Source organism: Staurois parvus, unplaced genomic scaffold (genome assembly GCF_062004578.1).
Source record: "Staurois parvus isolate SC_StPar_1 unplaced genomic scaffold, SC_StPar_1.0 ptg001514l, whole genome shotgun sequence".
Taxonomy (NCBI): domain Eukaryota; kingdom Metazoa; phylum Chordata; class Amphibia; order Anura; family Ranidae; genus Staurois; species Staurois parvus.
Genome location: NW_028319310.1, coordinates 288337 through 302707, shown reverse-complemented (window position 1 = coordinate 302707; position 14371 = coordinate 288337). Strand labels below are relative to the sequence as shown.

At 46.8% G+C, this 14371-nt stretch overlaps 1 protein-coding gene across 1 annotated transcript in view; it reads right to left on the bottom strand.

Moving 5' to 3' along the window:
• Nucleotides 1-13847, bottom strand: part of RHBG (Rh family B glycoprotein) — a 47703-nt gene extending 33856 nt beyond the window's left edge. The window contains exon 1 of the mRNA XM_089662660.1: nucleotides 13620-13847. Within this exon, the coding sequence (XP_089518786.1) occupies nucleotides 13620-13806 (187 nt within the window). The 5' untranslated portion in view covers nucleotides 13807-13847. The remainder of the gene's footprint in view (nucleotides 1-13619) is intronic.
• Nucleotides 13848-14371: the final 524 nt, after the last annotated feature.

Sequence of the window (14371 nt, the reverse complement as noted above, 5' to 3'; positions counted from 1 at the left end):
AGAGGAGAGGGAAGAGAAGAGGAGAGGAGGGAAGAGGAGAGGAGGGAAGAGGAGAGGGAAGAGGAGAGGAGGGAAGAGGAGAGGGAAGAGGAGAGGAGAGGGAAGAGAAGAGGGAAGAGGGGAGGAGGGAAGAGGAGTGGAGAGGAGGGAAGAGGAGAGGAGGGAAGAGGAGAGGGGGGAAGAGGAGAGGGGGGAAGAGGAGAGGAGAGGAGGGAAGAGGAGAGGGAAGAGGAGAGGAGGGAAGAGGAGAGGGAGGAAGAGGAGAGGGAAGAGGAGAGGGAAGAGGAGAGGGAAGAGGAGAGGGAAGAGGAGAGGAGAGGGAAGAGAAGAGGAGGGAAGAGGAGAGGAGTGGAGAGGAAAGAGGAGAGGGAAGAGGAGAGGAGGGAAGAGGAGAGGGGGGAAGAGGAGAGGAGAGGAGGGAAGAGGAGAGGGAAGAGGAGAGGAGGGAAGAGGAGAGGGAAGAGGAGAGGGAAGAGGAGAGGAGAGGGAAGAGAAGAGGAGGGAAGAGGAGAGGAGTGGAGAGGAGGGAAGAGGAGAGGGAAGAGGAGAGGAGGGAAGAGGAGAGGAGAGGAGGGAAGAGGAGAGGGAAGAGGAGAGGAGAGGGCCGGGAGCTGCAACTGAACTCTACTATGTTTATAGTGAGTACAGAGATTACTTTTTATTGGAAAGGTGACCTTAGAGAGAGATTTGTGAACTTTGTATAATGACATGCTGGATGTATCATGTTTGATATAAAGAGAGACTGCCTCTAGTGGCCAAAGCAGACAGTACATGAGCAACCTTGTGTAGAGTTCCCAGGTCTGTACACCTGCTGTGCCCATTATGAGGGGTTCCCACCATCCCTGTGCTGAGTTCCCGGGTCTGTACACCTGCTGTACCCATTATGAGGGGTTCCCACCATCCCTGTGCTGAGTTCCCGGGTCTGTATGCCCGCTGTGCCCATTATGAGGGGATCCCACCATCCCTGTGCTGAGTTCCCGGGTCTGTACGCCCGCTGTGCCCATTATGAGGGGTTCCCACCATCCCTGTGCTGAGTTCCCGGGTCTGTACCCTCTCTGTGCCCATTATGAGGGGTTCCCACCATCCCTGTGCTGAGTTCCCAGGTCTGTACGCCCGCTGTGCCCATTATGAGGGGTTCCCACCATCCCTGTGCTGAGTTCCCGGGTCTGTACACCCGCCTTGCCCATTATGAGGGGTTCCCACCATCCCTGTGCTGAGTTCCCGGGTCTGCACAAGAACCGCAAGAAACACACTGACATCTCAAACACTCTTATCAGCCTTCTCAGCTATCTTTTACAAACTTCACACACACATACACACACTGTGTGTATATATATATATAATTATTACTATGTATGTACTTTAATTCTTAATAATTATGTATATAGTTGTATAAATGTGTCTATATTTACACAATTATATATGGTATATTGGATATTTATAAAAATGAACATATTCAATTATTATGCATAATAATAATAATAGTTTTGTGTTTTATATATACGTACATTACACACATATATATATATAATTTTTATTTTTTATTTATGTTGATATACATGGATATAAATATTTATCAAATCACATTTTATCAAATATTAATAATCCTAATAGAAGTAGTAAATATATATATATATTTACTACTAATATAATCATTAATATTTGATAAAATGTGATTTGATAAATATTTATATCCATGTATATCAACATAAATAAAAAAGAATTCAAGAAAAATGTAAAAAAAAAATATATATATATTTATTTCAGGCACATATATAGCGCCGTCAATTTACACAGCACTTTACATACAGTCATGGCCGAAATTGTTGGCACCCTTGATATTTTTCCTGAAAATCAAGTATTTCACACAAAAAAGGTATTGCATTAACACATGTTTTGCTATACACATGTTTATTCCCTTTGTATGTATTGGAACAAATATAAAACAGAGGCAGAAAAGCAAATATGACATAATGTCACACAAAACCCCAAAAATGGGCTGGACAAAAGTATTGGCACCCTTAACTTAATATTTGGTTGCACACCCTTTGGAAAACATAACTGAAATCAGTCGCTTCCTATAACCATCAATAAGCTTCTGACACCTCTCACCCGGAATTTTGGACCACTCTTCCTTTGCAAACAGCTCCAGGTCTCTCTTATTGGAAGGACACCTTTTCCCAACAGCAATTTTAAGATCTCTCCACAGGTGTTCAATGGGATTTAGATCTGGGCTCATTGCTGGCCACTTCAGAACTCTCCAGCGCTTCTTTGCCATCCATTTCTGAGTGCTTTTTGACGTATGTTTGGGGTCATTGTCCTGCTGGAAGACCCAGGATCTTGGACGCAAACCCAGCTTTCTGACACTGGGCCCTACAGTGCGACCCAAAATCCTTTGGTAATCCTCAGATTTCATGATGCCTTGCACACAGTCAAGGCACCCAGTGCCAGAGGCAGCAAAACAACCCCAAAACATCATTGAACCTCCACCATATTTTACCGTAGGTACTGTGTTTTGTTCTTTGTAGGCCTCATTCCATTTTCGGTAAACAGTAGAATGATGTGCTTTACCGAAAAGCTCTATCTTGGTCTCATCTGTCCACAAGACGTTTTCCCAGAAGGCTTTTGGCTTACTCAAGTACATTTTGGCAAACTGTAGTCTTGCTTTTTTATGTCTCTGTGTCAGCAGTGGGGTCCTCCTGGGTCTCCTGCCATAGCGTTTCATTTCATTTAAATGTCGACGGATAGTTCGCGCTGACACTGATGCTCCCTGAGCCTGCAGGACAGCTTGAATGTCTTTGGAACATGTTTGGGGCTGCTTATCCACCATCCGGACTATTCTGCGTTGCAATCTTTCATCAATTTTCCTCATCCGTCCACGACCAGGGAGATTAGCTACAGTGCCATGGGTTGCAAACTTCTTGATAATGTTGCGCACTGTGGACAAAGGCAAATCTAGTTCTCTGGAGATGGACTTGTAACCTTGAGATTGTTGATATTTTGCCACAATTTTGGTTCTCAGGTCCTCAGACAGTTCTCGTCTCCTCTTTCTGTTGTCCATGCTTAGTGTGGCACAGACAGACACACAATGCAAAGGTTAAGTGAACGTCTCTCCTTTTTATCTGCTTTCAGGTGTGATTTCTATATTGCCCACACCTGTTACTTGCCCCAGGTGAGTTTACAGGAGCATCACATGCTTGTAACATTCTTATTTATCCGCAGTTGTGAAAGGGTGCCAATACTTTTGTCCAGCCCATTTTTGGAGGTTTGTGTGACATTATGTCGAATTTGCTTTCTTTCCTCCCTTTTTTTGTTTTGTCCCAATACACACAAAGGGAATAAACATGTGTATAGCAAAACATGTGTTAATGCAATACGTTTCGTGAGAAATACATGATTTCCTGGAGAAATATCAAGGGTGCCAACAATTTCGGCCATGACTGTATATATTGTACATTCACATCAGTCTCTAACCCTCAAGGGGTGTACAATCTAAGGTCCCTAACCCTCAAGGGGCGTACAATCTAAGGTCCCTAACCCTCAAGGGGCGTACAATCTAAGGTCCCTAACCCTCAAGGGGCGTACAATCTAAGGCCCCTAACCCTCAAGGGGGGTACAATCTAAGGTCCCTAACCCTCAAGGGGCTTACAATCTAAGGTCCCTAACCCTCAAGGGGTGTACGATCTAAGGTCCCTAACCCTCAAAGGGGGTACAATCTAAGGTCCCTAACCCTCAAGGGGTGTACGATCTAAGGTCCCTAACCCTCAAGGGGTGTACAATCTAAGGTCCCTAACCCTCGAGGGGCGTACAATCTAAGGTCCCTAACCCTCGAGGGGCGTACAATCTAAGGTCCCTAACCCTCGAGGGGCGTACAATCTAAGGTCCCTAACCCTCGAGGGGCGTACAATCTAAGATCCCTAACCCTCAAGGGGCGTACAATCTAAGGTCCCTAACCCTCAAGGGGCGTACAATCTAAGGTCCCTAACCCTCAAGGGGGGTACAATCTAAGGTCCCTAACTCACATTCATACATACACATACTAGGGCCAATTTAGACAGGAGCCAATTAACCTACTAGAATGTCTTTGGAATATGGGAGGAAACCCACCCAGGCACAGGGAGAACATGCAAACTCCAGGCAGGAGGTGCCGTAGCTGGGATTTGAACCAACGACCCGAGTACTGCCAGGAGGAAGTCCTAACCACTAAGCCACTGTGCCGCCCAGACTAATTAACCATTTAATTTATTTTTTATGTATTTTTTAGTTATGTTGATATCCATGGATATAAGTATTTATCAAATCAGATTTATCAAATATTGATAATTATAATAATAACAACAATAATACCTCGACTACTACTAATGTGGAAATAAAAATTATTAGTAATAATAAATTATATTTGCTATTATTAATTTTATTTAATATTCGATCTACATGTATCTAATAAAATCAATTAATTAATTATCATTAATGAAAATAATTATTAGAAATTATTATGAATGATAATAATTTATTATATAAAGATACAATTATATATCCAATATTATTAATAATTTTCTTTAATAAAATATAATATATATAATTTAATATATATTTACTATTATTACTATGAAATTGTATCCACACGCAGGATAATTACCATTATTAATAATACCGGAATATATTTCTATAGAAATGATTATATACGGTAAATATAGATATAAATATATATAAGGCAAGATTTGTTTTCTTTTTTGCACGTGTTAATGTTTGTTATGCCACCCAGTAAGATCGGCTGCGTTTGGGCAAGTCTTTGCCATGAATGGGCCACTAAATCTTCCATGACACTTGTTATGTAATGCAACCCAAAGCGACGCCCTCCCCGCATAACTCCCGCCAGCCGGTAGGTCCCGTGATTCAGACATTACATTTACCCCGCGGGATTTTCATTTTTTTCATGTATTGTCATGTTTTTGACACTCAGCAGTCTTCTGCTCCTCCGTCCCGCCAATCTCTGTACTCCGCTCACTACCCTGCAGGTGTCATGGCAGAAATGTCTCTAATTGAACATTTTTGGTCTCATAGCAGCTGCGACCTCGGTGTCCCGGGCGATGAGCAGATCAGCGGCACCAATCGGTAGAGCAGACGTTCTGAGGCATTGACTGCGGCACAGCTGCTTGAAGCCCCCGCAATAACACGCCGCAACCACAAGCATTGCACGCGGCTGCAAGGAGCTGGCCAAGTGTCCCCCTTCCCCTGTAACCCCTACCACGTCCACAAAGCATCGCGGCCCCCCACGTACAACCCCCTACAACCCCACATACAACCCCGTACATCCCTGCGTACAACCCCACGTACAACCCCGTACAACCCCGCGTACAACCCCCCCGTACAACCCCAATACAACCCCCGCGTACAACCCCCTACAACCCCGCGTACAACCCTGCGTACAACCCCGTACAACTCCGCGTACAACCCCCTACAACCCCGCGTACAACCCCACATACAACCCCGTACAACTCCGCGTACAACCCCCCGTACAACCCCCTACAACCCCGCGTACAACCCCCTACAACCCCGCGTACAACCCCCTACAACCCCACGTACAACCCCCTACAACCCCACGTACAACCCTGCGTACAACCCCCATATAACCCCGCGTACAACCCTGTACCACCCTGTATAACCCCCTGTACAACCCCCCGTACAACCCCGCGTACAACCCCCCGTACAACCCTGCATATAACCCTTTACAACCCTGCGTACAACCCCATACCACCCCGTACAACCCCCTGTACAACCCCCCGTACAACCCCGCGTACAACCCTGCATATAACCCTGTACAACCCTGCGTACAACCCCGCGTACAATCCCGACCACCTCTGCAGCTGAAGGGGGTAGCGGATGAGGGGCGGTAAAAATGCGCATAGGAACACGCTGCCGTTTGCAGATACCTGTGGGTGATGGGTGCCCCTTGCAAACATGCGTGCGTTCACAATCAGCCAATTTCGCAGTACTGTGAGGTTGGGTGCGCATTTTGTGCATTCGGCAACCCATTGAAATGAATGGGCTCTCATAAACGCACCAGGCGAGGAACCGCACTTGTGAACTGGTCCCGATTCCTGGTTGTCTCCGCCCCCTACCCGCCTCTTAGCACCGTCCCTTGGCTCCACCCCCTACCCACCTCCGAGTACCGCCCCTTTTAGAGAAAACAAAACCAAATAACAGTTTATGGTGCCAAGTCTTTTGTATGGAATTTGTTAATGATAAAAAAATAGAGAAGTAAAATAGATCTCTCCCTGCGGCAACAAAATTATTATGCAAATTCTATTGAAGTGTCACAAAGATGAAACATTTTGTTTTTCAGTGTAACTCATGGATGGCATTGTGTGTCAGGGCTCTTTTGATCACTGAAAACAATCTCAGACACCTGTGATAATTAGATTGGCCGGTGAGCCCAATTGAAGGAAAAACTACTAAAGGAGGGCGTTCCACATTATTAAGCAGAGCACCATTTTCAAGCAATACGGGGAAGAAAAAGGATCTCTCTGCTGCCGAAAAGAGTGAAATAGTTCGATGCCTTGGACGAGGGATGAAAACATTCGATATTTCACGAAAACTTCAGCATGAAGAGATTTGTGGCTGATTCAGAGCACAGACGGGTTGGTGCAGATAAAGGCACATTGAGGAAGATTTCTGCCAGATCCATGCATCGGATCAAGAGAGCCTGTTCACTGATGAGTGCCGTGCAACCCTGGATGGTCCAGATGGATGGAGTAGTGGATGGTTGGTGGACGGCCACGCTGTTCCAACAAGGCTGCGATGTCAGCAAGGCGGTGGTGGAGTCATGTTTTGGAGTCCTCCAGAGTCTTGCAACTGTGCATAAACCTTCTATTCGGCCACCACTAACCAATGCTCACAAGCAGAAACGGAAAAAATACATGAAGACGAATTTTCAAACAGTCCTGTTCACTGATGAGTGCCGTGCAACCCTGGATGGTCCAGATGGATGGAGTAGTGGATGGTTGGTGGACGGCCACGCTGTTCCAACAAGGCTGCGACATCAGCAAGGCGGTGGTGGAGTCATGTTTTGGAGTCTTCCAGAGTCTTGCAACTGTGCATAAACCTTCTATTCGGCCACCAATAACCAATGCTCACACGCAGAAACGGCTGCATTGGGCAGAAAAATACATGAAGACTAATTTTCAAACAGTCCTGTTCACTGATGAGCGCCGTGCAACCCTGGATGGTCCAGATGGATGGAGTAGTGGATGGTTGGTGGACCACCACCCTGTTCCAACAAGGCTGTGAGGTCAGCAAGGCGGTGGTGGAGTCACGTTTTGGGCCGGAATCATGGGAACAGAGCTGGTCGGCCCCTTTAGAGCCCCCGAAGGTATAAAGATGACCTCTGCAAAGTATGTGGAGTTTATGACTGACCACTTTCTTCCCTGGTAGTGGATGGTCGGTGGATGGCCACCCTGTTCCAACAAGGCTGTGACGTCAGCAAGGCGGTGGTGGAGTCATGTTTTGGGCCGGAATCATGGGAACAGAGCTGGTCGGCCCCTTTAGGGTCCCCGAAGGTGTAAAGATGCCCTCTGCAAAGTATGTGGAGTTTATGACTGACCACTTTCTTCCCTGGTACAGAAGGGACCCCGCACTAACCACAAGCATTGCACGTGGCCGTAATAAAATCATCTTCATGCATGACAATGCACCATCTCATGCTGCAAAGAATACCTCTGCATCAATGGCTGCTATGGGGATAAAAGGAGAGAAAGTCACGGTGTGGCCTCCATCCTCCCCTGACCTCAATCCTATTGAGAACCTTTGGAGCATCCTCAAGCAAAAGATCTATGAGGGTGGGAGGCAGTTTACATCCAAACAGCAGCTCTGGGAGGCTATTCTGACATCTTGCAAACAAATTCAAGCAGAAACTGTCCAAAAACTCCCAAGTTCAATGGATGCGAGACTTGTGATCTGCTATCAGATAAGGGCTCCTATGTTACAATGTAACGTGACCAGTTCAAATGTTTACAAAGTTACAATGTTGGGAAAAGTTTGATTGAAATAGCTTTTGATTTCAGTAAATCTGCTGCAAACACAACAAATGACAATTTTCAGTTCTTTACAACCTATAAAGTGTTTTGAAACTTCCTGTGCGGAATAATTTGGAACAAAAATCCTGTTATCATTAGGAGGTTTGTTCAATAAAATGTGAATTGTACTCTTATAGTTGTCACCTGAGAATTCTGCCGACTTATTTACATCAATTATTGAGGGAAATGAGAAAAATATCATTTGCATAATACTTTGGAACACGGTGTAGATCCCCCCAGCAGTAATAGATCCCTCCTAACAACAACAGATCCCCCAGAAACAATAGATCTTCCTAGTTACAAGAGAGCCCACCCTGCAACAATAGCTCCCCCAACAACAACAGATCCCTCCCTGTAACAACAGATCCCCCACAACAACAGATTCCTCCCCGCAACAATAGATCCCTTCCCACAACAATAGATCCCTTCCTGCAACAACAGATCCCTCCCCACAACAATAGATCCCTTCCTGCAACAACGGATCCCTCCCCACAACAACAGATCCCTCCCTGCAACAATAGATCCCTTCCTGCAACACGGATCCCTCCCCACAACAACAGATCCCTCCCCGCAACAATAGATTCCCCGCAACAACAGATCCCTCCCCGCAACAACAGATCCCTCCCCGCAGCAATAGATTCCCCCACAACAGATCCCCCCCGCAACAACAGATCCCCGCAACAATAGATTCCCCCGCAACAGATCCCTCCCCGCAACAACAGATCCCCACAACAATAGATTCCCACACAACAGATCCCTCCCCACAACAACAGATCCCCACAACAATAGATTCCCCTGCAACAGATCCCCCCCTGCAACAGATCCCTCCCCGCAACAACAGATCCCTCCCCACAACAACAGATCCCTCCCCGCAACAACAGATCCCTCCCCACAACAACAGATCCCTCCCCGCAACAACAGATTCAACCGCAACAGATCCCTCCCCACAACAACAGATCCCCGCAACAATAGATTCCCCTGCAACAGATCCCTCCCCGCAACAACAGATCCCCGCAACAATAGATTCCCCCACAACAAATCCCTCCCCGCAACAACAGATACCTCCCCACAACAATAGATCCCTCCCCACAACAATAGATCCCTTCCTGCAACAACAGATCCCTCCCCGCAACAATAGATCCCCTCCTGCAACAACAGATCCCTCCCCGCAACAACAGATCCCCACAACAATAGATTCCCCCGCAACAGATCCCTCCCCGCAACAACAGATCTCCACAACAATAGATTCCTCCGCAACAGATCCCTCCCTGCAACAACAGATCCCCGCAACAGATCCCTCCCCGCAACAACAGATCCCTGCAACAACAGATCCCTGCAACAGATCCCTGCCCGCAACAACAGACCCCCCACAACAACAGATCCCTCCCCGCAACAACAGATCCCTCCCCGCAACAACAGATCCCTCCCCACAACAACAGATCCCTCCCCGCAACAACAGATCCCTCCCCGCAACAACAGATCCCTTCCTGCAACAACAGATCCCTTCCTGCAATAACAGATCCCTCCCCGCAACAACAGATCCCTCCCCGCAACAATAGATCCCTGCCTGCAACAAGAGATTACTTCCTGCAACATCAGACCCCCCAAAAAACAAAAGACTCCCTAGCAATAATAGACCCCTCAACAACAGATCCGCCCTGTGGAAGTGGAGGGGAGCGGATGAGGCGCCCTAAGTCCGGTTCACACTGGCAGTCTGGATGCGTTTCTGTATGAGCGTTTTTGACGCTTTCTGGTGCTTTTTTAATGTATTTTTTACATGTTCCAGTTCCTTTTTTCCCCTCTCCTTTTCTGCAATGTAAATACAGACGTGCATTTTTGATGCGTTTTGGTGCGTTCCGCTGCATTTGTTATGCGTTTTGGTGCATTCCATTGCGTTTTTGATGCGTTTTGGTGTTTTTGATACATTTTGGTGTGTTCTGGTGCGCTTTTAATGCGTTTTGATGCATTTTGATGCGTTTTGGTGTGTTTTTGATACATTTTGGTGCGTTCTGGTGCGCTTTTAATGCGTTTTGATGCATTTTGATGCGTTTTGGTGTGTTTTTTATGCATTTTGGTGCATTCTGGTGCATTTTTAATGCATTTTGGGACATTCTTGTGCGTTTTGGTGCATGCTGGTATGTTTTTAATGCATTTTGGTGCATTCTGGTGTATTTTTAATGCATTTTGGTGTGTTTTTAATGCGTTTCGGTGCGTTTTGGTGCATTTTTTATGTGTTTTACCACGTTCCAGTGCAGTTCTGTGCAGGAAAAATGCCGCCTGTTCTACTTTCTTTTCTGCATCTGGAGCTGCAAGCGCTGATGGGATCTATGACACCGACCACCATATCCCCGACTTTCTGTGCATTTTGGATGCAGAAAAAAACGCAACTGAAACGCACGTCGTGTGAACCGGCCCTAATGCCGGCCATACACGGGTCGAAATTCGACCAATTTTTCATCTGAAAATCGAACCTAAGAACAAATCGGCCGATTTTTGCTCTGTTAATGGGTCAATGGCACCGGCCGATTTTCGTGGCTCCTCCCCTTTTCGGTGATTGGGGCATGCTAGAAAATTCATGAAAAACGACCGATTTTCAACTCCACGATCGTACGATCGTTTTTCTGAAAAGAATATGCACATGAGCTGTGACCTGGAAGGCACGGAAGTCTCGTCTGTTATATGGGGGGAACTTTATGACGATTTTCAAAATCATTGATGGCGCCATCGGATTACCGAGCGAATAACGTTTTCGGTTTTCGGAACAAAAAATCGTTCAGAATTTGACCCGTGTATGGCCTGCGTTAGTCTAGGTTCACACCCGAGCATTTTGCAGAAACGCACTGCAGCCCGTTAACCGCTTCCCCTCCGCCCTATAGAAGATGTACTGCTACAGGGCGGCACGGGTGCGCATTTCTGGGTAGGGGGCGTGGCTGGCTGTCAATCACAGGATCCCAGCCAATGGTTAGGCGCCGGGTGATTTCCGAGGGTCTCTAATGAGGTGGAGGACTGAGCTGTGTAGCTCCGGCACAGCCATCCAGACCAGTGTGAGTACAGTGAAGCACACAGACCCCGCCCCCATAGTAAAACTGCACACATTTAACCCTTTGATCACTCCAGATGTTAACCCCTTCCTGCCCAGTGCCACTAATAATGTTGGTGCTTTTTATTAGCTCTGATCACTGTATTGGTGTCACTGAGGATGTATTGGTGTCACTGGGGATGTATTGGTGTCACCGGGGATGTATTGGTGTCACCGGGGATGTTTTGGTGTCACTGGAGATGTATTGGTGTCACTAGAGATCTATTGGTGTCACTGGAGATGTATTGGTGTCACTAGAGATGTATTGGTGTCACCGGAGATGTATTGGTGTCACTAGAGATGTATTGGTGTCACCGGGGATGTATTCGTGTCACTGGGGATGTATTCGTGTCACTAGAGATGTATTGGTGTTACCGGAGATCTATTGGTGTCACTAGAGATGTATTGGTGTCACCAGAGATGTATTGGTGTCACTGGGGATGTATTCGTGTCACTGGGGATGTATTCGTGTCACTGGGGATGTATTGGTGTCACCAGAGATCTATTGGTGTCACTAGAGATGTATTGGTGTCACCAGAGATGTATTGGTGTCACTGTAGATGTATTTGTGTCACCGGGGATGTATTGGTGTCACTGGAGATGTATTGGTGTCACTGGGGATGTATTGGTGTCACTGGGGATGTATTCGTGTTACCGGAGATGTATTGGTGTCACTAGAGATGTATTGGTGTCACCGGGGATGTATTGGTGTCACTGGAGATGTATTGGTGTCACTGGGGATGTATTGGTGTCACTGGGGATGTATTCGTGTTACCGGAGATGTATTGGTGTCACTAGAGATGTATTGGTGTCACCGGGGATGTATTGGTGTCACTAGAGATGTATTGGTGTCACCGGGGATGTATTGGTGTCACTAGAGATGTATTGGTGTCACCGGAGATGTCAGTGACACCAAGTCATTTCCCTCCCAGTGTCAGAATGTCCGCCGCAGTCCCGCTATAAATCACTGATCGCCACCATTACTAGTAACAAAAAATCCCAGTATCTATACAGCCATTTGTAGTCGCTATAACTTTCCCGTAAAACGATTAATTTCCACGTATCGGGATTTTGTTTTTGTCCCAGAATACATTTTGGCCGAAATTTCTGACGAGATGATTTTTTATATTTTTTTACCTGATGTGTTTTCTAGCAAAAAGTCCAAAATATTGTTTTTTTTTTCATAGCGCAAAATAATGAAATTGCACGGGAGATCGAATACCACCAAAAGAACGATCTATTCGTGGGAAAGGAAGGACATAAATCTCATTTGGGGGCGTCGTCGTACGACCGCGCAATTGTCAGTTAAAGGAACGCAGCTATCAACCATGAACTGATTGGGTTCTAATGGATTGGATCGATTGTCACTCTAGGGTCACCATGCAATCTGTACAATCTCCTTTAGATCGACCATCAACTGATCGGATACACATTGATTGGATCGATTCCCAGATTGTATAGTGTATGGCCGCTGTAGAGTCGCCATACAATCTATAAAATCTTCTTTAGATCGACCATCAACCGATCTGATACTAGATGATTGGATTGATTTGGTTTTTTGCACGCCCAGATTGTATCGTGTATTGCTGCTGCAGGGTCACCATACAATCTCCTTTAGATCGACCATCAACCAATCGGACACCAATTGATTGGATCGATTCGTTTTTTGCATGCCCAGATTGTATAGTGTATTACCACTCTAGGGTCACCATACAATCTCCTTTAGATCGACCATTAACCAATTAGATACTAATTGATTGGATCGATTCGTTTTTTGCATGCCCAGATTGTATACTGTATAGCCACTGTAGGGTTGCCATACAATCTGTACAATCTCCTTTAGATCGACCATCAACCGATTGGATACTCATTGATTGGATTGATTCCCAGATTGTATAGCGTATGGCCGCTGTAGGGTCACCATACAATCTCCTTTAGATCGACCATCAACCGATCAGATACTCATTGATTGGATTGATTCCTTTTATGCACGCCCAGATTGTATAGTGTATAGCCACTGTAGGGTCGTCATACAATCTGTACAATCTCCTTTTGATCGACCATCAACCAATCGGATACTCATTGATTGGATCGATTCCCAGATTGTATAGTGTATTACCACTCTAGGGTCACCATACAATCTCCTTTAGATCGACCATCAACTGATCAGATACTCATTGATTGGATCGATTCCTTTTTGCACGCCCAGATTGTATTGTGTATGGCTGCTGTAGGGTCACCATACAATCTCCTTTAGATCGACCATCAACCAATTGGATACCAATTGATTGGATCGATTCATTTTTTTGCACGCCCAGATTGTATCGTGTATGGCCAGACTTTGCCGAGATTCCTTCTCCTTTCCTCTGGTGTCACCCGGACAGGAAGTGAAGGAAATCTCTCACCTGGGGACCCCGCTTGTAGCCCTCCCCCCCCCCCCTCCCATGGCAGTGGTGGCCACTTACTGGGGTATCGGTAGTAGAAGTCGTTGTCGGCGTCGGTGGTGCTGGCGTTGAGTCGGCGGTGCCAGGCGTTGGCGTCGGTCTCGTGGTCGTAGCGGACGAAGACGGCGAAGAGGACGATGGTGGCGGCTTGGAGCAGCAGGCAGACGACGGGGAGTTTGACCCTCATGCTGGTGGCGTGGTTGGCCATGTCGGGAAGAAGTCGCTGTGAGTGTGGATCTCCTCCCGGGAAGACATTGAATCTTATGGCAGAGCTCAGCCCCGCCCCCTCACCAGGACTCTCCTGTGTGCAACGCCCTCCCTCCCCACCCGCCTGCGACTCCCCATCCAAAGGTCTCCTCACATCGAAAACGGGACAATCAGGACAATCAGGACAATCGCACGTTCTGCTCCTCGCCGCGCAGCTGTCGTCTCCGCCGTTAAAGCGACAAACGCAGCAAAAAAAAAAAGTAGTCGATCAGGAAAAATGTGCGACAATGTGAGAACGGCGATTGTTGTTAACCCCTTCAAGGGACACAACCGGAGCAAAGAGCCCCCCCCCCCCCGGTCACACTGAGTGCGACTTGGCATGCGATTCGCTCGTCCGCCATTACCGGTGCGACTTCCGACTCGGAGACGCACCGATTTCTAAAGTAGTGCATGCGTTACTGTTGGTGCGATTTACGGGGAGATCCGCGTCAGACGTCCTGCAGATCGCACCTGAAATCGCAGTGATACGGCCGGGCACTACGTCACGGGGCGCAGCGCTGCGATTT